The following is a 26,557-nucleotide window of genomic DNA, read 5'->3' as shown; positions in this document are numbered from 1 at the left end:
TACTTTTTTATGTTTTACAATAAGCTCACCATAGTACAAATTTAGAGTTACATTTGAATATGTGGAAGCCCTGTAACAAAACGGCCGGAGGCCGAGTACCAAAATCAAACCCACGTGCAGAAAACCCAAAGCGGAGGCTGAGGAAAGGGTTTAACAAAAGTTTATTAACTAGCACCGGATACAAGTACTGGAGTTCTTAATGTGCAGTCCTTTATTATCAATGAAGACAGAATAAACAGAAATGTCCCCCATTTTGTCCAACAACAAGTGTGTGTGTGTGTGTGTGTGTGTGTGTGTGTGTGTGTGTATATGTATTTATATCTATACATAGGTATTAGTGCTGTCAGCGTTAATCTTGTTAAAATGATGTTAACGCCATAAGCGCATTAACATGGCAAATCTACGTTAGCGAGTTAGTGCGGATCGCCCGTGCGTGGGGCTGCACAGCGCTAATGTGTTAATGAGCTAACTGTGCTAACGTATGAGGGGCCGTACAAGCCAAAATCCATTCATTCACTCTCACATATATATATTGTCATCTCGCACACCTTTATTCTTATTTCGTATCCATGTATACTCACTCTCACATACATCCATTAATCTTCCTTTCACACACATGTTTTCTATTTTCCTTAATGCTACATATTTTTATGCTGACATATGTATTCTCCTTGCAGGTGCAGCCCTTTCTAGTCATGTATATATATACATACCCTTTACCTTTCAACACATATATATTTGTACTCCTATACTCATATATACATACAATCCCAGTGTTTATCCTTTACCCTTGTATACATACATTCTGACATTCACATGTCTGCATTTCCCAACACAGGAAGTTCATCCTTTAAAACCTGGAAAACTTACTTGACATGCCCAGACCTGAACCAGAAGAACCAAGCAATAAAGCTGTTCAAAGTCATCTTGCTTTCTTTGCCAGTATTGCAGTTCATTTGTGCAGGAAGTAGTAATGAAAATGACATTTGAACCTGTGAAACAAATTCAAAGAGAAGCTACAGATTCTTTTGTTAGAGGCTCCATAGAGAACTTGGTGATCACATTCAAACCTTATCTGGAATTTTGTCCATCTCAAGATTTTTTGATGATGCAAGAAATAGAGAAGCAGTGAATACATTACATTCCTTAAATGGATGGCTAGAATTTTTACTGACTGCTTATGAAACCAGACAAGGAACTACATCTGAGAACAGACTAGTCTTGCTACCTCCACCTCTCATGACTTGCTCTCAAGGTCGACCGCGATACAGCATTTCAAGAGAGCAAATATCTCATTTAGTATCTCTTGGAATGAACTGGCAAAGCATTGCAAGGTGCTTAGGGGTTAGCTCCCGTACTCTGTACAGGCACAGAGAGGAGCTTGGCATTGAGCCACTGACTTATGCAACATAATCCAATGAAAACCTGAACAGGGTTGTTAGTGAAATTCTTCAGTATACGACAAATGCAGGTGAACGATATGTGCATGGCAGCTTGAGGTCACGAGGGATACGCATTCAAAGGTGGAGTGTAAGACAAAGTCAACAAGAAATTGACCCTTTGGACGTTCCCTCAGAGGACGCAATGCAATACGTCGACGACTGTACGGTGTTCCTTTGTGAGAAAATTCTAACAGAAAAACAGTCCTGATTCTAAGTCTATAGCGAAATGGATTATCTAAAGCAAAATAACTCATTGTTTTATTTACTCAAACGTGTGCATAACTTTGACCATGTCATAGTTTCCCCATACATAACTTATACTTGTTTCATTTTTCTATAGGCATATAGATGGAAACCACAAACTTGTGAGATGGAGGATGGTGTTACATGGCTGTGTGGATGGTTTCAGTAGAACCATCATCTACCTCGCGTGTTTAGACAACAACAGGGCATCAAGTGTTTTGTCACTGTTCATGGTTGGTGTTCAAAACTTTGGAGTGAGATGTGATCACGGGCTAGAAAACACTGGTGTTGCCCGTTTCATGCTTTACAGGCAAGGACTGAACAGGCATAGTGTTGATTAGTGCATAATCAAAGAATTGAGCGATTATGGGCAGAATTAAATCGAGTGGTCTCATATAATTTGTTAATCTTTTCAATTTTATGGAAGACCATAGTGTATTAGATTCACTTAATGAGGTCCATTTATTTTGTTTCATTATATTTATTTGCCCCGTATTCAAAGAGCTGCCACAGAATATCAGAACCAGTGGAATAACCATGGACTCAACACAAGGAGGGCAAACCCCTCTTCAGCTGTGGCAACAATGCAGGAATACAGAACCCAACTATGATTGGTATTTGTGAAAATGATTTTAGTATTGATGAATGCAGACCACTGCCAGAGCTGGAGACGTTGTTGTTCCATCAATTAACATTTCCATCAGTGACACCATGATGGTTACACTTCAGCAGACCTTTGATCCATTTGAAGATGATGGCATTAACGGTATAGATTTATTTTGCAACCTTGTTCGTTTTCTTGAGAGACAATCCTAAAATATCAATAAGGCCTCTGGAGAAATTTTATTTACTGTAATTGTGGTTGTGCAGTCACAGCTTTAAATTTAAAAAAAAAAATGCTACTATCAACCTTTACATGTATGTTCACGTTTTGTATATAATTTTAAAGAATTTCTGAGTTGTATTATGTGAGTGTGTTTAGATTTTACAACCATGTTTTGTTTTAAAACACCTTGTTAAAAAGAATAAATACATTTGTGCAACCACATTTTATTGAGGTTTTTGGTCATCACAATCACCAGGTGTATTGCCTCAGAACAAGGTGACTCTGCTGCTCCTCTTTTCTAGGACAACACCTACAATCAGTAGCGGTTTTAGATACGGGCGACACGGGCGGTTGCCCGGGGCGGCATCGTGGTGGGGGCGGCATCACGGGCATCGGCAAAAAATAAATAAAAAATGCTCGTACTCATGCTGCCCCAACATCAGCCAGTGCATATTGGGAATGGCAGAGGCACCGATCGGTTTTCTATCGCCTATTTGCTGGGAGTAAGCGCGCCCTCCGTTTGCGAGGTGCACCTGCTGCTTGCGGCGCAGAGAGGAGAGAGCGGGGCGGCGGGGGATTCTCTGACCGGCTGGAGCAGCATCTAATAACCAACTCGCAAAATAAAACAAAATAAAAACAAAACAACAAACTCGAAAACACCAGACATCATGATACAGACTTATAATTTTCACCGATGTTTTTTCGAAATTCTATACACGAAAAGTGAGCGCGAGAGCCCTCTGTGCGCCTGCTCGCTGCTGAAGTCAAAGTAAACTTTATTGTCATCTCCGCTACATACAGTCCAGTATATAGAGAGACGACGAGGCTCCAGTTACAGCAGTGCAAGTAAACAAACAATAAATATAAGAAGAGTAAGAAAATAAATATACACTTTAGGACTCGGGGTAAAGGGATCAATAACAATTTAAAATTTATATTTTGATGATTTAAAGTCTCACACACAAGCCGTCGAAGGGGGAGGGGGCCTGCTGCTTCCAAATAGAGCACATTTCATTTATAATGTTGTAAATCCAAGCCCATCATGTATTCATGATTTGTACTGTGTATATGTACTCATGACTCAGAAATAAACCTTAGGGAGTGTTCACCCAGTGCGCCAAACAGGCTAGGACCGCCACTGCCTACAATTACAATTACATTCATATTCACTGCAATATTTACGTTTATATACAAGTGTATACTTGTAGGTCTTCTGTAATGTGTTGTCTGTCCAAAGCATTGAGTAAAATAATTAATTAAAAATATATTTAATTAAAAACAATTAAAGATGACCAGAAGATGGGTCTCGAGTTACATCTTTGAAAGTGCATTGCATATCACTATCAAGTAAAATTTTGTAAGTAAAACCGCCAGTGATGGTAACAAGAACAGGCAGACAGTTTGTATCTGATGAGCACTGCAGCTTGGAATGTGAGCAAGTATCAGCAAGACCACACACATTTCCCGTGTGAAAAGAAAAACAAAACGTTGTTCTGAAGGGGTGGGACTTTGTGAGTCATAATGACTGATATTTCTACCCCAATCTAATAATTAGAATGAACAAAAGCAGATGAATAATACTGCAATGGTCAGCATTTAGATAGAAGACTTAGAGGGTGACCAGGAATCTAACTGTCTAATATTGTGACGTTGAGGCACCATTAAAGGTATGTGGATAATGTCTCTCCATCTCTGAGTATTTCTAGCAACTCTGAAGTTAAACCCACATAAACAACATAAAAACATGTAGTTCCTGTTCTTGAAACCTGCTGAGTCTACACTTTATCATTTGCAACCTGGACTATTTTAACTTAACTATGGGTTATGTAATCTGTGCGTTATGGGTAAGGGAGTGTTCAGTTTTATCTGCAAGTTAGCACAGCGTCAGCATTGCAATGGAATGTATTTGACGAGCAGAAGACAAGTCACTCAGCAGTATAGTAAAAAATATATGTGTGTGTGTGTGGGGGGGGGGGGTATTACAGATGGGATAAAGTGGCAGGAGTGAGCGGCAGTGCAAACTGAGTAGTACATGATTTTAGAGTTAGTACAGTATTGCTCAAAGTAAGGGGTTTCATCTGTATTTAAATACTAAAAAAATGAGGCGACCAGTGCAGAGTGCAGCTTTGCAGAGGCAAAGAAGATAAATTTGAAGTTACAAGACTTTAAAACAGTTTTTACCACCAAGCCATTCGGGGGTCCAGGAGAGATCCTCAGTGATGTTGACTCCAAGGAATTTGAAGTTACTGACCCTTTCGACACCGTTGATGGGCTGGTGTTCCCTGACTGTTTACGATAGTCCGCTATCATTTCTCTTGTGTTGCTGACGTTGAGAGTCAGGTTATTTTGCAGGCACCACTCGTACAGCGCCACCACCTCCTCTCCTTAGGCCGTCTCATCGTTTTCTGCGATGAGGCCTATGATGGTTGTGTCATCTGCAAACTTGATGATGGTGTTGGACTTGTGTTTAGCAACACAGTCGCGTGTGAACAGGGAATATAGCACACATCCTTGTGTTTGGGATGAGTGATGAGGAGGTGTGCTTACCAACTCTCATCACCTGGGGCCTGTTTGTGAGGAAGTTCAGAATCCATCTGCAGATGGGTGTTCTCAGCCGAAGGTCGATGAGCTTCGAGGAAAGTTTTGAGGGGATGATGGTGTTAAATGCCAACCTGAGCCTGAATTTAACCTGAATTGCACCTGGAATCCAAAACCTTTGCCGTAATTTGGACAGCATGTGGTTACGTCCATCATGTCCTGTTTTCTGATGTACATGTTGAAGTACAAGGTCAGAAATATGAAGTTCCCTAGCTACAATACGGGAATGCCTTGCCTCTTCAGGCATAGCTGCTCTACTAATCCTACCTCCCACTCTCAACACACCATTCTCAAATTTAGGATTAAGATTATAGAGCTCGCTACTCTTCTTCACCTTTCACCCCTCTGCAACCTATTGATCTTATCTGAAAATCTCTCCTTTTGACAAAAGCAAAAACCTGCATTCTCTGCCTTGTCAAGTTCTTCTACTGAGATAAATCCTTTAGCAGTGTTACAGAATAGATATATATTCTTAGTGCTTATTTTCTGTTTATATCGTTTTATATAGGCTAGGGCAGTAAAAACGCCACTTTGAGTTAGAATGTGCTAAAGGGCACAGAGCTCTGTGTAAGACAGGAAACTGCAGAAGGAGACGCTTTGTGCACAAATTTATTTTGCGACCCAGAAAGAGTAATAAGAGTAATATCAAAACTAAGTAGCTGCCGCCATTGTTGGAAACTGGAATTGGCTGGGCCGCACTATGAATTCTGGGATATGGTTTTTAATTTTTGTTGTCTGGGTGCAAAATCGGGAGAAATTCGGGAGAAGGGTGGCTCTGGGAGATTTTTGGGAGTGTTAGCATGTATGCCTCTCCCTCCTGCTCTGTTCGTTGGCAGCCCATGTTGGTAACCGGCCCTCATGCTTCAAGTTCTCTCTGTGTTTACCTTACTAAAGAAACTTTCTTGTTGCTCATAGGGGTCGTATGATTGTTGGGGTGTTTTTTATTTCTTTATCTTACAATATAAAATGCCTTGAGGCAACTGTTGTTGTTATTTGGCACTATAGCACTATAGTATTAATCTTCCACCTCCAGCTTTGCCTCTTTTTGTTCGTGCTACTATTTCCAAACTATAGGCTACATTATAGCCGGGGCAGATGTGTGGTGGCCTCTCCCTTCTCCGTCCCACCTGGGACAATGAGCGTGGGTCCTCCTGTACCACTAGGGTTATGCCCCAGCGGGCTGATGTCCCTCCTGTCCCTCGGCTCATGCAGTGCTATGGGCTCCTCTTCCTAATGTCTGGTTAGGTAGGAGTGGTTTGTGCTTTCAGGCCTTTGTTGGGTCTCTACAGAAACTCTGAACAATGATGAAGACCTTCCTGCATGTTTCTTGCTCAACACAATAACACTCTGATATCCACTGTGGCTGAATCTTTACTGTTGGGGTTTCTGAGCTCATACAGGTTCTCATTGTCCCTCTGTGCTCTGATATTTCAACTCTGCACTCAAAAAAGTCAACTAAGGCAGTTGTTTGATTTATTCAATATACATTTGTCTATTTAACATGAACATATTGAGTTTAGGTTTTTAAATCATTATCAGTTGTTGGTTTAACATAAAATAACAAAAAGTTTAATGAACTAGATTTGCATTCTTCAGTTCAATTAAATGTAATTATTTTAAATCAACAACTCTAAAACCGATGCCTAGTGCGCATGCTCAAACTTCCCAGAAGTGAAGAGGCGGGAACGCGGAGAAAGTTATATGTGTTCAGTGAACTGCCGTTTCTCTCTGCGGGATCTTCCACAATACAGGTAAGTAATAAATAACTGAAACTATCTTAGTCAAACAAAGTTTTTCCGTCCGTTAATTGTTTAACAATGTTTTTAATTCCAAATGTGTAATTTGTCATTAGACAGCGGGAGTGGAGCAAATACAGTGAAAATCGGGTATTAGACGGTGCCAATCGGTACCGTCTAATACCTGATTTCTAATCCGCTCCGGCTATATTTATATTATTATTAGCATTTCCATTTCATTCTTTTTTTTGTTACCCGTTTTTGCAGTTAGTCTTATAGTGTTTTTAGCGGTTATTAATGTGTTTAATTCAATATTTAACACGTTTGAAATTCAATTTCAAAGTAAATGAAGTTAGCTAAAGTTGTATGGTTGTCTCATTGAACTTTTACCTAGCTCTGTTAGCATTCACTTTGGTTTTAAATGACGGTTATTGCAAGACATGGTCTTTCTTCACTTTTTTTTTTTATTATCATTTGCATTTCTTCTTTCATTCTCTCTCCTTTTTTTTAAGCATTCGGCCTCTTGCAGTAATGCAAGTTAAACTAGCATGCGCGAGTTGCTAAATATTAGCTGTGTCCAAATTCAGGGACTGCATCCTTTGAATTGACTTAAACGCTAGTGCATGGGGAAAAGAGCATAAACACGAGGTCAGAGGAAAAGGCAATGGCGGATAGTTATGAAAATTGCCTGTCGGACCTTTACCGCAACTACCAGCATCTTTATTGCATAGTGTGAAACACTGCTATTACATTTGGCAACAGATTGGATATTTATCTGTGAATTTTATATTGCAAGAGGTATTTATATGTATTTGTATTTTTTTATACATTTGCAACAAAGTAAAAAAAAATCCACTGTGGAGTTTTTATAAATTTTTTTGTCTGTTTTCTTTACCATAGTAACACCACAAAGAAAGTTGACCCCTTTTCTGATTGTTTGTGCCTCCTCTTTAATACATGGTAAGTTTTTACCATCATATATTTTTATGATAGTTTTATGATTTAATCAAAGTAAAAAAAAAGGTGGTCAATAAAACCATCCTTAAAACTGCTTCTCTTTTTTTCTTTCAGTGACTTGTATGTGGCAGTGCAAGCGTTGTTCCATCAGGGAGAGTAGTAGGTAAAAAAAATTGAAACACTGTACAGGGCTCGCAAAATCGCTAGCCCAACATCCCGGGGCTAGCGATTTTTCCAGTCGGGCCACCAAAATCTATCTCTGCCCTGCCCGTCGGGCTGTCATAGGAAGGAAAAATATATTTCAATGCTTTTGCATTCTTTCGGAAATGTAGCTGGGTAATTATGTCATTGGCATCGGTGAGCCACTGTCAATATGTGACATATTGAAATCGCGTTTGAATTTGCGCTTGTTTTTTGCTTTCACTTTGCAATCGCGTGAACTGTGTATAGAGAGCGACAGCACTGATTGGTGAGTGATGATAATTTGCGCACCAATTCCTCTGACATAGTCTTATCAATTGTTAGCTTACTATGCAAACATGACAAGTGAAATCTCCCGCAGCAAGCTTAAACATGTGAGAGGTTGATCGCACAGAGAATCGCTGAGCGTTATGTGAGTGTGTGTGTAAAAGCAGCAGGATATATATTTTAGTTCTGTTGAGCCAAATAAGACAGGTCAGGGTGCAGAAGTGACAGCCAAAGAAAATCTTACCACAAAACGGAAAAATTATTACAAATCAGACTATAAGGCAAAAAGAAAGTGCAGCTTAATGGTTTCATGGACAAAAGAATTTCTGTGGCTGCAATATGACAAGCTATATAACCAGGGGTGCACATAAGTGGTCCGCAGGTGCGCATTCACTGTCAAAATAAAAAACGCGCACAAGATAAGAAGTTGCAACGCGTGTTTGCGTACATAAGATTTTCTGGAGGAGGACAGACATTTGTTTAGAACTCTTAAAGATGTCGAAGAAGCTCCTTTAAGCAATTACTTTGTTGTTCCTCCACCTCCAAAGAAATGTCAGGAGTCCAAACCACAAAAGAAGCGTGTATTCTCAGAAAAGTGGTTGCAGGAGGTGAGCTGGCTTCAAACAAATGATGAACGCACAGAGATGTGGTGCAGAATGTGCTGTGAAAATCCCACTCTAGCGGACAAAAACAGTGCCTTTTATATGGACGCAAATGCGCGTTGCAACTTCTTATCTGGTGCGCGTCTTTTATTTTGACAGCGAATGCGCACATGCGGACCACGTATGTGCACCCGTGTAAATAACATAATGTTCTGCCGGTTGTGTTGTTGGTTTTCCCTCGATTTCTGAGTCGACAAGCGCCTTTGTTACTGGGACCAGTACATTTAAGAAAGGCCCCCATTAGAAATGCATTATTGCTCAGTCTGCAATATCTTTCCCAGAACAAACACCAATTGCAAATAACATACTAAAAATAAACCTGAAAAATCTGTTTAGACCAGCGTACTATGTGGCACAATTTAGCAGTCTTTGCAAACTTCAAAAAGCAAATGGCCTAGATCTTGGTTCCATTTGCCTCTTACCTGTGACTTCAGTGGAAATTTTAAATTCAGGATCTGACACAGACTGATTCATGTTCTACACAGACAGCACTGATGTCTGCATGGTCTTCTAAAAGCAGCTTTAGTCAGCTTAGATGTGAAGTTAGTGAAATATACAGTTGAGTTTTTAATCAATGTATTTATTTTCTATTGCAGATTGACAAGGAGTTTCTGCGAATCACCAGAAAGCCTCTGCTATCTACTTTCTTTGCCGAGCTTGACCAATACGCGCCACGCTTAATGGAAATCTTTCTGAGCAAAGGAGGGACACCTGGAAAGAAAATAAGAGGTCTCATGCTTGCCATCTCCAAGGTTTGTATTAGGATTGAGTAGATTTTGTCATAGGCAGCAAAAATAACTTTTATTTGGAGATGAAGTTGTCAATTTTGTTTCGGCTTAACAAATGGAGAGTTGGGAGTTCGCCTTGTAATCGGAAGGTTGCCGGTTCGAGCCCCGGCTTGGACAGTCTCGGCCGTTGTGTCCTTGGGCAAGACACTTCACCCATTGCCTACTGGTGGTGGTCAGAGGGCCCGGTGGCGCCAGTGTCCGGTAGCCTCGCCTCTGTCAGTGCGCCCCAGGGCGGCTGTGGCTACAATGTAGCTTGCCATCACCAGTGTGTGAATGTGTGTGTGAATGGGTGGATGACTGGATATGTAAAGCGCTTTGGGGTCCTTAGGGACTAGTAAGGCGCTATATAAATGCAGGCCATTTACCATTTTATTTACCATACAAATTGTGACGTTGCCTCAAATGCAAATCGTTAAAATTAAAATTTTGAGATTAGCAACAAGACACCTGGTATTGGGGAAAGGATGTCTTGAATACCAAACAGTATTAAGCGTTGCAATAAAGAATTTATGGAATTTGGTATTGGAAGGAAAGAAATTTATGCATACCGTAGTTAAACTTGATACACAAACATACAATGCATTTAACATGCATCAAGACAATATTGCTTTTGAATCTGCACTTGGATTAAAACAAGTCCTGTTGTTTTTTCATTGCTATGGTCATCAGTATTTGTAAATAGAAATGTCTATGAACTTTGAGCTGTTTAGTACTAACACTTCTATACCTGTTTTATTTTAGCAGCTGAGTTAGCCTTTTCTCGAGTCCTGTCCCCCTAAGTTACTCTTGCTATGTCCGACAAACAAATGGTTTCCTCTGCGCACCAATGGGTACCCAAATGTGCGAGCAGACATGCTTCATAATGTTTGATACATTTACCTGGGAGTGGGGCCATCCACACTGTTTAATCCATTCACGTTGTTTTTGACTTTGTGAATGGAAAGAACACAACTCCTCCAGACACAATCTCTCGGGGTATCGGTGGGCACACTGCTTCTCCATCTTGCTTGAGGTTAATGTTTGTCAGACACAGTAATGGTTGCTATAATGTGTAATTGGACAATGGCCCTTTTGGGGGAGGGGCTGGTGAGAGGTCAATTATGCCACCTCTTTTGACATGAGAGGTGTATTTTATAATTTATGTATTGGAGTAATTACTAACAACTACTTTAGTGGTGTAATTTTCTGTTTATTACTTTGACTACTTGGATTTTATGAACAGCATAGAAACAGTTGTTTAAACAATCTCTTAAATTTTACTTTGTTGTCTTATATTTGTTCATGTAGGATACGGACAGCGAGGCAAAAAGCTGCATGGAGCAAACTGTGATGGGGGTGTACGTCATCCAGAAGGAGGGTGCTGAACCTGAAGATGACCCAGAGGACGTTGGTGTCCTGATTGAGGGTGTGGAGGCTAACACTGATTTGGGTAACATTGCACAAGCATGGGCTCTGTTGTTTGGACTCGTATACTGTTTGAACCTGAGCTACCCACCAGAACTTAAATGCACCTTTGAAGTCCTCCAGAAGATACTTTTAAATCTTGATGGACAAAAGCTCTCTTCAAAGGCACAGTTTCTGAAAAACAAGCTTATGGGGTGAGAGCACTTGAAAATGATTGATAGGTCTTGAATGGTTCATTGGTGCAATGGTGATTTCCAATATATAATGTTAATATTTGAGTTGTTTATATTTTTTTCTATTATTTAAAAAATATTTTAAAGTTTTTGGATTCTCTCTGTTGGGCAATTCACCTTTTATACAGCACTGCAGATGATTTTTGTTTGTCCTTATATAGATGGCTCAAAATGGATCAGAAGTACTGACAGAAGTACTGTTCTGTTAATTATTTTTCATTTAATTTTGACTTTGTAGTATAGGTACTAATTGACACATACCATAATGCTGTCATGTGTTGAATGAAGAAAAAAAAAAAGAGGGGGGCGCTAAAGCACTCCAATGGAGTGCTTTAGCACTCCAATGGAGTGCTTTAGTGCCCCCCTCTTTTTTTTTGTTTTCTTCTCCTTTGTAGAACAAAGTTACCATTTTACAGAAACTGCATTGAGGGGTTTTCCCAAAGAAATGTTCATTGTTGTTTTTAGCTGCACTGTTACTATGTTGTGTCAAGGGCCTGTAAAGTTTAAGACCACTGCCACCTGTTAAGTTCACTGTATTATTGTGTCCATTTTGCTTGCTAGCATGTTTTAATAAACACAGCAAAACTATATTGGTAGCTGTGGAGGACTGCAACAAAAATTAAAAAATAAATACAGAAATATAAAAATTGGTCAAACTAATAATTATTACAATGAGATACACCAAACAAATATAGATTTTCATTTCAAATAATTAATTGCATTTGAAAAAAAATGTCATCTGTCATTTAATTTGATGTTAAGCCTTCTGTTTCTATTTTCGTTTTACTTCCTAATTTTTTTTTAATTCCTATATTTTTTTTATTATTATTATTATTTTTTACCTATGGATTTTTTGTTGTTGTTGTATTGCCCCCAAATTATTTCTAATTTTTTTTTTTTTTTTTCCAAATTCACACAATAGTAATTCTATTTTGTCACATGTTTTAACTTGCCAAGTGGGAGATGTATTTTTATCTTTTAGTTTAATTTTTTAAAATACAGTTGAAATATTTAGCAAATTTTGCATCTGTTTTTAGTTGTGGAAGCTTTGGTTCCAACATATTACCAATGTAAATAAGTATTCTAACGTTATACCTTTTGAAGTGGCATAATGCTTGCAGGTGTACAAAAATGGTAAGCTTTTATATTGTCCACTAAATCCAGTTAATAAAGTTAATGTTATCATAATCTGATTGTGACTTTTTTTTGTAAACTAGTGGGTTTCTAAATGTGTAACAAATGTAAACAAATCTAATTGAAATAATTCGATTGAAATGAGTGAAATCATCAACCCCCATATTGGTTTATTAAGCAAGACTTGCAGTAGTTGCCTTGATTAACAAAGTAGTTGTTGAAACAACAAGATTTAATTGTGTTTTCCTAAACTTTTTAACGTGTGTAGAATGAATTAAAACAAATTTCACTCTACATACTTAAATAAATCACTTCAAATCAATGTAAGTATACTATGTTGATCCAACGTAATCTGATTACATTAAACCGCCAAATGCTAAATGTGTTGGTTTGACATGATTGAAAATGGTTTATTGTACTTGGTTAAATCGTGTGCAAATTGGGTGCCATGATTAAATTGTGTTCATCCAACAACACATTTTTTTGAGTGTGGGGATTCGAGTGAGACTGATGCAAGTTAAAGTATGTCATTAAGCTTTCTGTTTTATCTACAGGAGAAGGACACCTGTCAATACATGCCTGAAGTACATAAAAAGGGGGTTAGTGGGATCTATGGCCAAACTACTGTATTTGAATGCATTAGTTGCAGTTTGAATAGCTGTACCTAAAGCCAACGCACCTTGGTTTCACTGATTGAATTTATAGGATTATAAAACTTTATTAAATGTCTTGTTAAACAAAAAGCTTGAAATGCATGACAGTCCAAATGATCCTGAAGTGAGTGCTGCTGAAAACACCTCATGGCATCATGTTGTGTTTGATTGTCAGGGAATTGGACTTTTATTATCCTCAAAAAATATTATTTGGATTATTGTAATTCGCTGTTTATGTGTCTAAGCAAAGGTTCCCTGGATCGTCTGCAGGTTGTGCAAAACGCTGCAGCGAGGCTTTTGACAAAATCCTCCAAGTACTCACATGTGACACCGTTGTTATCTCAGTTACACTGGCTTCCTGTTAAATTTAGAGTCGATTTTAAGATCCTGGTCTTGACCTACAGAGCTGTGCACGGACTGGCACCAGCCTACATCTTTGATCTGCTACAGCCCGATGTCCCAGCAGGTCCCTGAGGTCATCTGATCAGGGCTTACTTGCTATAAAAAATACTAAGAGGAGGACTAAGGGTGACAGAGCTTTTGCCACTGTGGCCCCGAGACTGTGGACTCTCTCCCCCAAGCATTAAGAACTGTGGACTCAGTAGCTGCTTATAAAAAACAAGTCAAAACTCACCTTTTTAAAACTGCTTTTGGTTAATTTTTTGCCTGTTTTATTTTCTCTTTTTAAATCGTTTTATGACTTGTAATCTTATGTGCAGCACTTTGTGATTCTGTCTTGAAAGGTGCTATATAAATAAAAATTTATTTATTTATTTATTTAAAATACATGCATTCATGATTTACTGAGACTGCAGCAAATGAAAGAGGAATGAACAACTAAACTCATCATGTTTTCGATTGTTGTCCCTTTCTTTTATATAAGACCTTTTCCATTTTAACTTGACATGTCAAGCTGCAAGTAAAAATGATACGAGGCCTAAAGAGCAATGGAAACTCAGTGTTATGACAGTTGAATATTATCAGTACACAGAATACCCATAATCACTGGTATCACCTCTATCCTCTGTGAAAAGCACTAAACTTTAATTACTACTTTAATTTTTCCTCTCTTAAATTTAACTTTATGGTACGGAGCCCCGCAGGGGACATGGGAGGAAAAAAAATTAAGACGGACTTTTGCGAGATCTCGCAAAACTAACTCGGGATCTCGCAAAACAAACTCGGGATCTCGCAAAACTTTTAGCCGCATTCTTCCCATTAGCTCGAAGCTAACGGTAGGTCGAGACCTACTACAGCCGGGAGGAACACCGCTTTCCCGGCACATCGTGCCTCGACCTCCCGGTCGGCATCGAGCCAGCGTCCGAAGAATGCGGCTAAAACGTTCTCCTGGCTGTAGTAGGTCTCGACCTCCCGATAGCTCAAAGCTAACGGGAGGTCTCGACCTACCGTTAGCTTCGAGCTAATGGGAAGAATGCGGCTAAAACTTTTGCGAGATCCCGAGTTTGTTTTGCGAGATCTCGCAAAAGTTTTGCGAGATCCCGAGTTTGTTTTGTACGGAACCCCGCAGGGGAAATGGGAGAAAAAAAAAATGAAGATGGACTTTTGCGAGATCTCGCAAAACTAACTCGGGATCTCGCAAAAGTTTTGCGAGATCTCGCAAAACAAACTCGGGATCTCGCAAAAGTTTTGCGAGAAAAAAGTTTTGCGAGATCTCGCAAAACAAACTGCAAACTTTTGCGAGATCTCGCAAAAGTTTTGCGAGATCTCGCAAAAGTTTGCAGTTTTAGCCGCATTCTTCCCATTAGCTCGAAGCTAACGGGAGGTCGAGACCTCCCGTTAGCTTCGAGCTATCGGGAGGTCGAGACCTACTACAGCCAGGAGGAACACCGCTTTCCCGGCACATCGTGCCTCGACCTCCCGGTCGGCTTCGAGCCAGCGTCCGAAGAATGCGGCTAAAATGTTTGCGAGATCTCGCAAAAGTTTTGCGAGATCCCGAGTTAGTTTTGCGAGATCTCGCAAAAGTCCGTCTTAATTTTTTTTCTCCCATGTCCCCTGCGGGGCTCTGTATTATGGTATAAAATACATGGATTGATTGCAAAACCAACAATGTAATAGGTCAACCAGGCCTATTGCATTGCTAAGCAGAGGAGTAACGAACACAACAAACAGGTAACCGGAGACTGCGATAGCTGGTGTTAACCATTCCTCGCCGTCAGTCCCCTGACCGTGGTCGGGAGACGCGAGGGGAGATGCTTCCTCCAGGGCCGAAGTTTTCCTCCTTCGGGGTTAACTCCCTTCACTTTTGTGGAGTAGTGAGGCAGACAGAAATCAGCCGAGGCACCGGAGAGTACTGAAGAGATGAGGCTTTAATAACAGTACTGCACACTTTGAAAACACACTGTATAGGCTGTAGCCCTGCTCCTGGTCGCCCTCTCTACCCATGACTAGTGATGTGCGATTGATCCTGAAATATCGATTCCTCCGATACCAATCATTTATGTTCTAGAATCGATTCTCACGTTAAAATATCGATATTTTAGTAATTTAGGGTAAATTTGTAGTTTATCATTAACAGGAACACAGTGGAAAGAAACTATAACATTTGGATTGTCTACATTTGAAGGATCTACTTCCTCTTCCGCCTTTCATAGTCATAAACTCTGCATTATTAAGTGATAAGAACAAGTAATCTGATGTCCTGTAATCATTATGACGCTATAATTTGAGATACAACAAATAAAATAAGTTTTTGTACAAAGTATCGGTATCGGATCAGTATCGTCGATACCACCCTGAATATTACTTGGTATCGGATCGGAAAGGAAATCAGTGGTATCGCACATCACTACCCACGACGCACTCACTCTCTCTCTCTTTTTCCTCTTTCGCTCTCCGCGTTTCCTTCACGCGCATGCTCACACACACATCACATACACTCCTTACTGCACACACAAGACGGCAATCCCACAACACTGGTATAAAAAACAGGAAACAGATTTTGTGCCTACAGTCAGTGACACACGGTGAATACGCCCACATAATCACACATTTTGTCACCTTACAACTCAGCTTGATCTGTACCCGCTCGCTGTTTGAGCGCTTTGGACTTTTCGTTTTTATTTTTTTAATTAAAAACAAAAACAGGCCATCTCCTCACAGTATTAAGTGAAATAGAACAAGAGTGACTTTCGTTGACACGAAACTTTTAATTATTCTGAAGTGAGTGCAGTTAAAACTCATGACGTCACGTTGCGTTTGCATCCTGCCACATGTAGGAGCAGCGCTCCTGGTTCTTATGTGAGCGTGGGAGCAGAGAGCTCATTTCACTTGGACTGGAGGACTTGCTCGTTTCATGGCTGCTATAGGACTGAGATATTAAGCTGAATTTCAAAGAGACTGTGATACCTGGTGTAATTTTACAGGACAGAAGCTGAAGCCCCAGCAGGCACCTAACTGTTCAAGATGTGGGGAAACGTCCTGCAAGCTGCATTTAGTCCTGGAAAAATCGGTACCTTCGGGACAGTCATCGGGGTGACCGTTGCCACTCTTCTTCTGCAGACCGCGACGTGCGCTTGCAGCACTTTTGAATGTAATGAAGTCGTCGTCGTGCCTGTTTTTTTAATATTTTTCCTGGTGCTCCTGATAGACCAGACATGTCGGAGCACCGCGAAACATCCATCCACGTTTTTATGCTTTGTACTCAAGCGCGTTATCAGAGCGTTTCTGATCAGTCTGCTGTGGATTGTAGCGTTGTTGATTATCACGGACTGGTATGGTTGCTGTAACACTGATGAAAACACGAGTAAGCTGTTCTGCAAATCTGAGAACCTCACAACTGAACAAGAAGCTCGAAAAGCTGAAGTGAAAATCAAGTCAAGGGTGAGGACTTTCTTGCTCTATGCTTATTCTGCTTTTTTAATGAAATTATGGCAAACACACATTAATGCTGTTATGTACTGGGTCCAAAATTATTTATTATTTATATAAATGATATTTGTAAGGCATCTGATATATTAAAATTAGTATTATTTGCAGATGACACAAATATTTTTTGTTCTGGGGGGAATCTAAAGGAGCTGCTGGATACAATTACATCAGAAATGTGCAAAATTAAAAAATGGTTTAACAGGAACAAACTATCGCTAAATCTAAGTAAAACTAAAATAATCTTATTTGGGAATTCCCTTAGAAATGCACACGTGCAGATTCATAGAGATGGTGTGGAAATTGAAAGAGTACTTGAACATAAGTTTCTTGGTGTGATTATAGATGATAAATTAAACTGGAAGTCTCATATAAATCATATACATAACAAAATTTCAAGAAGTGTCTCAATCTTGAGTAAAGTAAAACACATTCTGGACCACAAATCACTCCACATTCTCTATTGTTCCCTGATTGCACCGTATTTGAATTACTGTGCAGAGGTGTGGGGCAATACTTACAAATGTTCGCTATCATCAATCTTTATATTACAAAAAAGGGCCATAAGGATAATCCATAAAACCGGTTACAGAGATCATACAAATCCACTATTCTTAAAATCAAAAATTCTCAAATTCACAGATCTGGTTCATTTTCTCACTGCACAAATTATATATAAAGCAATAAATAACCTGCTTCCTGACAATATTCTAAAAATGTTTTCTAAAAGGGAACGGGGATACAATTTGAGGGGAGAATTAAATTTAAAACATCCTCGTATCCGTACAACATTAAAAAGTTTTTGCATCTCTGTGTGTGGAGTGAAGCTGTGGAACAGACTAAGTAAAGATATGAAGCAATGTCCGAGCATGGCGCAGTTTAAAAAGCGGTTTAAGGAGATGGTTTTTACAGGGTACAGGGAAGAGGTAGAGATTTGATAGGGTGTTCTTGTCTAATATTTTCATGTGTGTGCGGGTGCACGGGTATGTTGGTATGGGTATATATATATTTGTAGGTTGTGTATCCTTTGAGGTGTTAATGGGGTTATTGAAAATGTGTATATGTGCATATGTGTAAATACGTATGTATGGATAGATAGAAACATATATGTATATATAAAAAATAAAAAAATAAAATAAAATAAATAAATAAAAAAAAAGAATAATAATTAAAAAAATTAAAAAAAATAAATACACATGACATATAATGTGATTGCAAGGAGGTATTTCGGTAGTCTATAAATTACTAGATAGTGGAAAAGGGGTGGGATTAAATAAGCTCATGCTTCTTCCTGCTCCTTTTTGAACATAAAAGAAATTTGTAGTTGTTTTTGCTCGTTTTCTTTTTGTTTTGCTTTGTTTATTTGTCTCTTTTAATTCTATGTTGTTGTACTTTTTTAAAATGTTCAAAATAAAGATTCAATCAATCAATCAATCAATCAATGTTTTGTTTGTTTGTTGCTTCTTTTTCAGCTTGCTGCTTACTCTCTGCTCCTCAGCATGACTCTTGCAGCTTTCTTCATGACTTGGAGTGGGTGGAGAAAATGGTTTATAAAAAAATTCAGTTGGTGCAACAAGAAAACTTTTTACTACAAACTGATTTTGGAAGAAGAGAAAAAAGTTCTGGAGGAGCTTTTGAGGAAAGAAGCAAATGAAACTCTGACTAAAGAAATCACGAGCAACATAAAAAGGAAAGACTGGGACGGCTGTTTTAACGTCGCTCAACAAATGATCAATAAAGCAAAACATCAAAAACCAGAAGCAACCAACCAGCAGATCAACTGGATCAGTGAGGGGAGCTCCAGCAGAGGGGGACAGCATCATCAAGCAGCAGCACATCAGCAGGTAAAGTGATGTGTTATTTACATACCAGATGTTACAGCTGCCAGCTGCATTCTGCACAGGCACCCAGGTCACCATCATATGACTGCAGCTCACTATTAATAACGTTAACATATGATGTTGTAGTTTAGTTAAAAGTTAACTATAAACCCTAAAATACACGTGTGTGCAGAAACAAGATAAATGTCTTAAGCTGTTCCTTATTTGAACAGATGGATCTACACATATCATTTGACAGAGCGTTTTTACTAATTCTAAAACTCTTTTGCAGGCTCAAAACTATGAACTTGATGAAGTTGCACAAGGTAAACACACCAACACTCCTTAATTCACCGCACAGCTCTCATAAGATCAATTAAAGTCACTTTCACTGCAATATACTAAAACCCTTCACTGATTTGATGATGATGATCTTCCCAGTGACCACTAGAGGTCTCTGCTGTTCCTGTTTTCACTGAAACTCTCACATTAAGGGTTCAGGGCTTGCTTTGACCCAGCTCCATGCAACACTTCTTATGCATCTACAAAGCGAGCAGAGGGTTGAAATATCTTATATCTCATAGCTCATAATGAGGTTTTTAATACTGGTGATGGTTGGAGTTCATTTTAATCACTTTAGAGATTGGCCACAATGTGTTACTGTATAAAATATCCATGCATGTTATTTGACTCCTACCCTCCTGCTGCACCAGAACTGCCAGAATAACAGTTTTATTTCCTCAATAATAAAGTTACTATCAAAGCTCAGAGTGTAGCAAATTAAGCAAGTTACTTTTCAGAACCTCCCAGTCCTCTTATTTCCCCTTTTTCCTATCCAAAGAATGTTGAATGTAAAAACCTACAGCTGCAATCGGGAGAGATACCAATAAACGACAAAAAAGATCTATCTTATCTTATAATAATGATGGATTGCATTTACAATTCCACTATTCATTTACACACTGGTGAAGGCAAGCTACAGTTGTAGCCACAGCTGCCCTGGGGCAGAAGCGACCGAAGCGAGGCTGCCATATCAGAATCAGAATCGTGTTTATTGGCCAAGTATATGTGCAGACACATACAAGATCTAAACTTATATACATAAAATACAGAAATGAAATGAGGTGGAATGAATACTACAGAATGTACATAAGGTGCAGTTGCAGTCTGGCAGTGGGAGCAGTGTGACAGGTCAACTGTTTACGGGGGAGATGGCGAGGGGAAAGAAACTGTTCCTATGTCGGGTGGTCCTGGTCTGCAGGCTTCTGTACCGTCTGCCAGAGGGCAGCAGATCAAAAAGTCTGTGTCCAGGGTGTGAGGGGTCTGTGATGATTTTCCCTGCCCGTCTCCTGGTTCTTGAGAGGTACAGATCCTGGATGGAGGGCAGGGGGGCGCCGATGATCCTTTCTGCTGCCCGTACAGTCCGCTGCAGTCTGCTCCTGTCCTGTTTAGTGGCTGCACCATACCAGACTGTGATGGAGGAGCACAGGACAGACTCAATGACCGCAGTGTAGAACTGGATCAGCAGCTCCTGTGGAAGACTGTACTTCCCCAGATGTCTCAGGAAGTACATCCTCTGCTGGGTCTTTGTGAGGATGGAGTTGATGTTGGTCTCCCACTTCAGGTCCTGGGAGATGGTTGTACCCAGGAACTTGAAGATCTTCACAGTCGACACAGGGCTGTCTGATATGGTGAGGGGGAGCAGAATTGAGGGATGTCTCCTGAAGTCCACTGTCATCTCTACAGTTTTAAGAGTGTTCAGCTCCAGATTGTGCTGACTGCACCAGAGTACCAGCCGCTCAACTTCCTGCCGGTATGCAGACTCATCACCATCTCCTCTGGCCATCACCAGTAGGCAGTAGGTGAAGTGTCTTGCCCAAGGACACAACGACGAGACTGCCTGAGCCGGGGCTCGAACCGGCAACCTTCCGATTACAAGATGAACTGCCAACTAGGGATGCACCGATACCGATACTGGTATCGGGGCCGATACTGTAAAATGTGTGTGTACTCATACTCGTAAAAGTTAACCGATACCATGAACCGATACCAACTTATTTCATTAATCAGAGGGTGGCTTGTAGTTCTCTAGATTGGCCACTAGGGGGACATCCCGCGCTAAACAGGCACAGGGTTAGACGAGTCAGACTGGCAGCTCCAGATAAAAAAGAGAAACTGGAGGCTGCTGTAGCTAGGCTAAACAAAATGTCAGCAGTGTGGAACAGCCAACTTTAACTCAGGTTTTGGAAAAGCGAAGAAAAATGTCAAGAGAAAATCCACGGGCAACTTAAACGTTTATTTTATTCTCAAACCTAATTTGTATTTATTTTATTCCAAACAGAAGTGTTTATTTATTATTCTGAAAGCTCGAGACAGTGCCAATAGTTCAGTGATATTTTGTTAAATTACAATGTGGAGACTCTGCAATAATTTAACAGAAGTGCTTATTTTTCACTTGAAATTTTTTTGTGATCATTTTTATTAAGATTTTATTTTTTATCGGCAGAGAATAAAATAAAACCTGTCTTCCAATTCATTGCGTGTGTGTGTGTGTGTGTGTGTGGTAGAAGTATCGGTTTTTGTACTCTGTATCGGCAAGTACTCAGATCCAAGTATCGGTATCGTATTGGTTTGAAAAAATTGGTATCGTTGCATCCCTACTGCCAACTCTTGGGCCACGATCGCCCCTGTGGTCTCCATCCTTTTAACTCTGTGACTCTGTGGACAGGTAATTAATAAAGTATAGTGATTCTGATTCTGATTCAGCTAAACCTGAAATACTTAGTACAGTTGAAGTCTGGACCATCAACAGTAACTCAGTAAAACATCTCTATAGCAGAGATGTTGTAAGACGACCATCATATATGAGTGAGGCAGAAATGAAATCAAATTATAAATATTTAAAATGGGGAAGCATTTTATTCCAGTAATGACAGAAATAATGAATTGCTCTACAAAAAATGAGGTGTTACAGCCCGTTGGTAGGTTTAGTTCTTTTTTACATGTTGCCATGGTGAATCATGTTATCAGAGCTCCTCTCATGAATCTTTTCCTCTTCTAGTCGTCCATGTACTTAACTCAGCATGCTTCCTGTAACAGGGTTCAGAAGTACACAGTTCAAAATACAATTTTAGAAGATCACAAAACACCACTGTCCTGTAGACAGCTCAGTAAATGACTCCTCGGGCTCAAGTTAAACAGTCAAACCATCTCCAGTATATCTTTGTTTTATGTTCATTTCTTGGATTTTCATTTTTCAAGTCTTGTTTATTTTCATTCAGTTAAACACTTCATTTTAGTTTTCACTACAGTTTTAAATGTCATCATTTTGCTCTGTACAGACACAATTCTTTGGTTTCTGACCAAAACATTTTCCACCCTGTAGAAAACAAAGACACCGTGCCGTTATTTAACGAATCCGCCTGAAAGAACACAGGTGACACAGTGACGCAGCTCCAGAAACAACGCAAGCGACCACAGACAAGTTATACACCTCGACAGAGTGGGCGCTCCTCGTCATCACAGCTGAGAGGGGAGAAAAAGTCTTAATGTTCAGCCTAATGTGTGTGTGTGTGTGTGTGTGTGTGTGTGTGTGTTAGTGGCTAGATCCACTGGTCTCAATGAATGCCTGACTTTTAAATCGATTTAATAAAAAAGTTGTATGAAATAAACGGTGAATAACAGGGTTTTAAAAAGGATGCATTCCTCAGTATTTGAATTAAAAAGGGATTATGTTACAATGAATGTTCATGTGAAAAGGTGCTAAAGACAAATCTAATTGAAATAGAATTACATGAACTGAGGCTACGTCCACACGTACACGGGTATTTTTGAAAACGGAGATTTTCCGTTTTCGTTTTAAAAAATAATCCCGTCCAAACCGAGTTTTCAAAAATATCCACCCTGGCCGGAGTTTTTAAAAATCTCCGTTTTCAGTGACCGAAAATGCCGTTTACGTGTGGACGAAAGGTGCAAACGCGTAGAAAAATCTGCGTTTTCAAAAATACCCGGGTACGTGTGGACGTAGCCTCAGTGAAACATGAAGTGATGACCGAATATTTATATGTGATGTGAATTCTGTTATGAATGACAAAGGAAAAATGATGACCTGGTTTTAAAGTTTAAACTTGGTGTTAAATCTTCTACGTCAGCTGGACAGAGATAGGATGATACAGTGTGGCTGGAATGATGGAGCTAATGAATGATTAGATGTTTGTAATGAGACTGGACGTCCCGAAGGGTGAAGCTGGATTTCATCTCTGCAGATGTGACATTCAGTATCAGAGGGGGACATAAGGCTCAGCATTAGCATTAGCTCAGAGTAGGTTCATTAGATAAGTGTAATTCAGATGTTTTCATTCATGTTTTATGATTTTTACGATTTGATTTTGCTTTTGTTTTGCTCTCGCTAAATTGCTTTAATAAAATTCCCTGCAGCTAAAGCCCATAACTGTGGATATTCACTTTTAAAATCTTTGTGAAACAGTAAAGGTAAAACTCTATCAGTGCAAATTGCTCCAATGCTTTATATTACAACATCTGATCACCTTCCCTCAGACTTGCTGTTCAGGCCTCTAAAGTCCCATGACTGATTGGGACAGTATAGGATTTGACCTGCAAGGCTACTCAGGTGTGGTCATCTTATCATCGTAACACGGGGGACACATAGACGATTTCTAGGTAGTTAGTGCTGGGCGAGTCGCCTCACCCCCATTGGCTCAGCTGACCTCTGCATTATCAGCTGGCTAAGATTCACAGGATGAGAGATTAGGAGTTTTAATCACTGACATATTTGCAAGTTAGCCGAGTGATGCAATCTGTCTTTATAATCTTTGTCAGACTGTGTTTGATCAATCTAAAGAAATGTTTCTTACATGCTTCACGCACCTCTACAACTACGTTTGGTTGACTCTGTGGAATCCTTTAAAAAACAGTTAAAAACTTTACTGTTTAAACAAGCTTTCTGTTGACCAATGCTTTTTACATTTTTATATTTTTCATTTACATTTAAACTCTATATTGTGTATATTGTGCATTTTGCTATTTATCGTACTGTTTATTTTAATCTCTGTGTGCAGCGCTTTGTGACTACCTGTCTATGAAAAGCACTTAATAAATAAACTTTACTTACTTCATATTCTCTGGAGCCTATTGACCAATCAGCTTTCACATGAACATGCTTAATGACATATAAATAAAGGTAAATAGATTAAAATAACAGACTATGTATAATATGCTAAACTGCTGAACAAAATTCCCAACGTTCCCATTCATGAATCATTATTTTGTATTACAGTGAGTGAAAAGAAACAACACGCTCAGCCTGAAAACAACCAATGACAAAAGTACAGAAAATCATTTATTAATATCAGTTCTTTGTTCCTTCCCTCAAATACAGCCCACATGTGTGTACCCCTACAGGTGGCAGGAAACAACTTAGACTTACACTTAGAGACTTACAGCATTGTGCAGCTTCTTGCACAGCGAAACTGGGAAACCAGAGAGACACACCTGCTGCTGTCAGACCTGCAGGTATCAGTGATGTTCTCCTTTACAGTGGACAGAAATCTTTGGAGTGGCACAAATAATTTGTGTGGCATCTTATTGAAGAACAGCTGATTGTTCTGTAAATAGTTTGAAATAGTGATGTGCGGATTGATCCTGAAATATCGATTCCTCTGATACCAATCATTCATGTTCTAGAATAGATTCTCACATTAAAATATCGATATTTTAGTAATTTAGGGTAAATTTGTAGTTTATCATTAACAGGAACACAGTGGAAAGAAACTATAACATTCGGATTGTCTACATTCGAAGGATCTACTTCCTCTTCCGCCTTTCATAGTCATGAACTCTGCATTATTAAGTGATAAGAACAAGTAATCTGATGTCCTGTAATCATTATAACGCTATAATTTGAGATACAACAAATAAAATAAGTTTTTGTACAAAGTATCGGTATCGGATCAGTATCGTCGATACCACCCTGAATATTACTTGGTATCGGATCGGAAAGGAAATCAGTGGTATCGCACATCACTACCCATGACACACTCACTCTCTCTTTTTCCTCTTTCGCTCTCCGCGTTTCCTTCACGCGCATGCTCACACACACATCACATACACTCCTTACTGCACACGCAATTCCCACAACACTGGTATGAAAAACAGGAAACAGATTTTGAGCCTACAGTCAGTGACACACGGTGAATACACCCACATAATCACACATTTTGTTACCTTACAACTCAGCTTGATCTGTACCCGCTCGCTGTTTGAGCGCTTTGGACTTTTCGTTTTTATTTTTTTAATTAAACAAAAACAGGCCATCTCCTCACAGTGTTAAGTGAAATAGAACAAGAGTGACTTTCGTTGACACGAAACTTTTAATTATTCTGAAGTGAGTGCAGTTAAAACTCATGACGTCACGTTGCGTTTGCATCCTGCAACATGTAGGAGCAGCACTCCTGGTTCTTATTAGTGATGGGATTTCCGGCTCTTTTTAGAGAAGCAGCTCTTTCGGTTCGACTCACTAAAAAGAGCCGGCTCTTTCGGCTCCATACCGGCTCTTCAGGTTGTTTTGTTGCTTTAATTAATTTATTATTAACAATAATATTAAATTATGCACAAAAGGAATTACTAACGTAAAAAAAAGTGGTTTTATTTATATATGTTTATATATAAATATATGCGGTGGCCCCTAGAGACAAAACACGTACAAACTCCAAAACACATTTCTAGCATGAACTGAACTTCCAAAGCAGAGCTACTAGATCACTTAAATTACACAATTGAAAGCATGTTTGTGTATTTGTACACAGGCACTCATATATATTCAAATAATTTAAAAACAATGTTCATTTACCTGTTACTACCACACACCAAATCCGGTCGTTGGTACTTGCTGGCTTGTGTAGCCACTAGGTAACAAAAGCTCAACACTGCGCCCAGCATCCTGGAGCACTTCTGTTGTCTTTTGTATGTGTTTTGAGTTTTTATGTGCTTCTGAGTTTTTACGTGCTTCGGAGTTTGTACGTGTTTTTACATGTTTTGGAGTTTGTACGTGTTTTTACGTGTTTTGGAGTTTGTACGTGCTTCAGGGTTTGTACGTGATTTGAAGTTTGTATGTGCTTTGTCTGTAGGGGCCACCGTAAATATACTTTTATTTATTCACTCCACATAAAATGTAATAAATAAATCATATAATACAAAAATCAACTATTCACATTTCAACTTTTAACTATTTAAATTTTCAGCTTTTTCCTTTTACAAATTTAAAGTGAAACAACACAAAACACTGCAAACCACAACACAATTAAATATAAATGATAATATGAAAACAAAAAGAAGATGCATATTCTCTGTCATATGGACCCGCATGAATAAACTTTCTGAATCCTTTATCATCTGCAACTGAAAATAGTTGTGGATGATTACTATACCTTTCTAATGTGACGTTGTTGTCCCTGGCTTTCTTTCTCTCCCTCTGGCTCTGTTCCTGTGCTACTGAGTGTAACTACCGCCCCTCCCCCCTCTGCCCAGCATAAAGCACACGGCTCACGTGCTGAGTGAAGCAGAAAAAAAGTGCGAGAGAGAGGGTGAGAGAAAGAAAAAAAAAAAAAACACGTAACGGCTCGCGATAATGAGCCGGCTCGCGTCGTTCACGTCAAAGAGTCGGCTCTAAGAGCCATTTCGTTCGCGAACG

The 26,557-nt window shown here is 39.4% G+C and overlaps 1 protein-coding gene and 2 long non-coding RNA genes across 3 annotated transcripts in view; 2 read left to right on the top strand and 1 right to left on the bottom strand.

The window, feature by feature from the left end:
* LOC146494087 (uncharacterized) overlaps positions 1–26,333 on the bottom strand; it is a 98,453-nt gene extending 72,120 nt beyond the window's left edge. Inside the window, exon 1 of the long non-coding RNA XR_014871557.1 lies at positions 26,241–26,333. This is a non-coding gene — a long non-coding RNA (uncharacterized LOC146494087). The remainder of the gene's footprint in view (positions 1–26,240) is intronic.
* LOC146494089 (uncharacterized) lies at positions 6,594–11,646 on the top strand. The gene is made up of 5 exons (XR_014871660.1): positions 6,594–6,860; positions 7,746–7,805; positions 7,917–7,965; positions 9,529–9,684; positions 11,008–11,646. It is a non-coding gene; the product is annotated as an uncharacterized LOC146494089 (long non-coding RNA).
* Positions 15,759–23,989, top strand: LOC146494088 (uncharacterized). The gene is made up of 4 exons (XM_085146055.1): positions 15,759–16,984; positions 18,502–18,873; positions 19,142–19,175; positions 22,235–23,989. Exons 1-4 carry the CDS (start codon positions 16,568–16,570, stop codon positions 22,273–22,275), a joined length of 864 nt encoding a protein of 287 aa, XP_085002181.1. The 5' UTR covers positions 15,759–16,567; the 3' UTR covers positions 22,276–23,989.
* Positions 26,334–26,557: the final 224 nt, after the last annotated feature.

Source organism: Neolamprologus multifasciatus, chromosome 20 (assembly GCF_963576455.1).
Source record: "Neolamprologus multifasciatus chromosome 20, fNeoMul1.2, whole genome shotgun sequence".
Classification (NCBI taxonomy): domain Eukaryota; kingdom Metazoa; phylum Chordata; class Actinopteri; order Cichliformes; family Cichlidae; genus Neolamprologus; species Neolamprologus multifasciatus.
The sequence above is the reverse complement of the archived record's forward strand: the minus strand, read 5'-3'. Positions and strand labels throughout refer to the sequence as shown.

Excerpts from the sequence above, each read along its gene's own strand:
- LOC146494088 (XM_085146055.1), top strand. The coding sequence starts at position 16,568 with ATGTGGGGAAACGTCCTGCAAGCTGCATTTAGTCCTGGAAAAATCGGT. Across the intron at positions 16,985-18,501 it reads AAGTGAAAATCAAGTCAAGG|CTTGCTGCTTACTCTCTGCT; the intron begins GTGAGGACTTTC and ends CTTCTTTTTCAG. Across the intron at positions 19,176-22,234 it reads ACTTGATGAAGTTGCACAAG|AAAACAAAGACACCGTGCCG; the intron begins GTAAACACACCA and ends TCCACCCTGTAG.